This window comes from Aphanomyces astaci, assembly GCF_000520075.1.
Source record: "Aphanomyces astaci strain APO3 unplaced genomic scaffold supercont1.324, whole genome shotgun sequence".
Taxonomy (NCBI): Eukaryota; Oomycota; class Saprolegniomycetes; order Saprolegniales; family Verrucalvaceae; genus Aphanomyces; species Aphanomyces astaci.
In genome coordinates this window covers 5,955-6,999 of record NW_009798587.1, presented here as the reverse complement: position 1 = coordinate 6,999, position 1,045 = coordinate 5,955, and the positions used below count along the sequence as shown (strand labels likewise).

Genomic DNA, 1,045 nt, shown 5'->3' with positions numbered 1-1,045 from the left:
GGCGCCATTTCGGCCCCGAAGATGGGCAACGAGAATGACGAGATGCCCACGCCCATGCCTTGGATCACGCGCGCGATCAGGGACATGGTATGCCCCCCTCTTCGCGTGAACACCAGGATGCACGTACCGATGCAGAACAGGAACCCTGCGCTGAAGATGGTCATGCGGCGACCAAACTTGTCCGCCACCACACCGCCCACGTACGCGCCTAAGATGCACCAGATGTAGTACAGCACGTTGAACAGCGTCGTAAAGTTGAGCCAGTTGGCTGGCAGGTCCGCTGCCGTCGACGTGCACTGGAGGTATGTGTTGCCGTCGTAGGCGACGCAAAAGTCGTTCAAGAACGAATCCATCACCAGGACGCCCCCCGTCATGCCTAGATCGTAGCCAAAGAAGATGCCGCCCAGCGACGCAAACACACACACGACCACGGCGTACATCTTGGAGCCTTCCGTGGGCGTGGACGTGGTGCCGTCACCCGCGGCCTCGATGAACACCCCTCCGCCTGCCATGGTGGTCAAGTAGAAGGATGTGGAAAATGAATGATCTTTGTCGCTTTGCCTCCAATCGTCTAGCCTGACGTTAAGGCGACTTGAACGTGGAAGTTCGATGTCGTGATGTGGAAATTGTTGTGAAACCACGTGGTTTTGCAATGCTAACAGTTGTTGAAGGGATTTGAGTGGTCCAAGATTGCGTTAATGCGAGCTGGCAAGGCTTCTGGGACATCGGCAGAGATATTTGAGTTTAACGTTTAGAATTTCGCGTACCAAACCGAGGTTCGAGTTGAGTTGGCCTTGGTACTGTCTTGATTTGAAAGGCACGGACAGCATATCATCGTTGGAAGCCGCACATACCAGTAAGCTTACTAACTGTAAGTACCGTGACTGGTTGCTAAGTACTGTACGAAGTACTACTCTGTCCCAAATTACCTCCACGTTTCACCTCTAGTTTTGCCGCAAAATCATTTTTATTACGAGGATTTATTTAAATTTCTCTTAAATCAGACTGGTGATCTTTGTATAGCGTGAACTGCCTCTTGTGAACA

At 51.9% G+C, this 1,045-nt stretch overlaps 1 protein-coding gene across 1 annotated transcript; it reads right to left on the bottom strand.

The window, feature by feature from the left end:
- Nucleotides 1–39: 39 nt before the first annotated feature.
- On the bottom strand, nt 40–512 carry H257_19052 (hypothetical protein; the record flags this gene model as incomplete). The annotated part of the gene is made up of 1 exon (XM_009848202.1): nt 40–512. A coding segment is annotated over one exon (471 nt), but the record flags the coding sequence as incomplete, so codon positions are not given.
- Nucleotides 513–1,045: the final 533 nt, after the last annotated feature.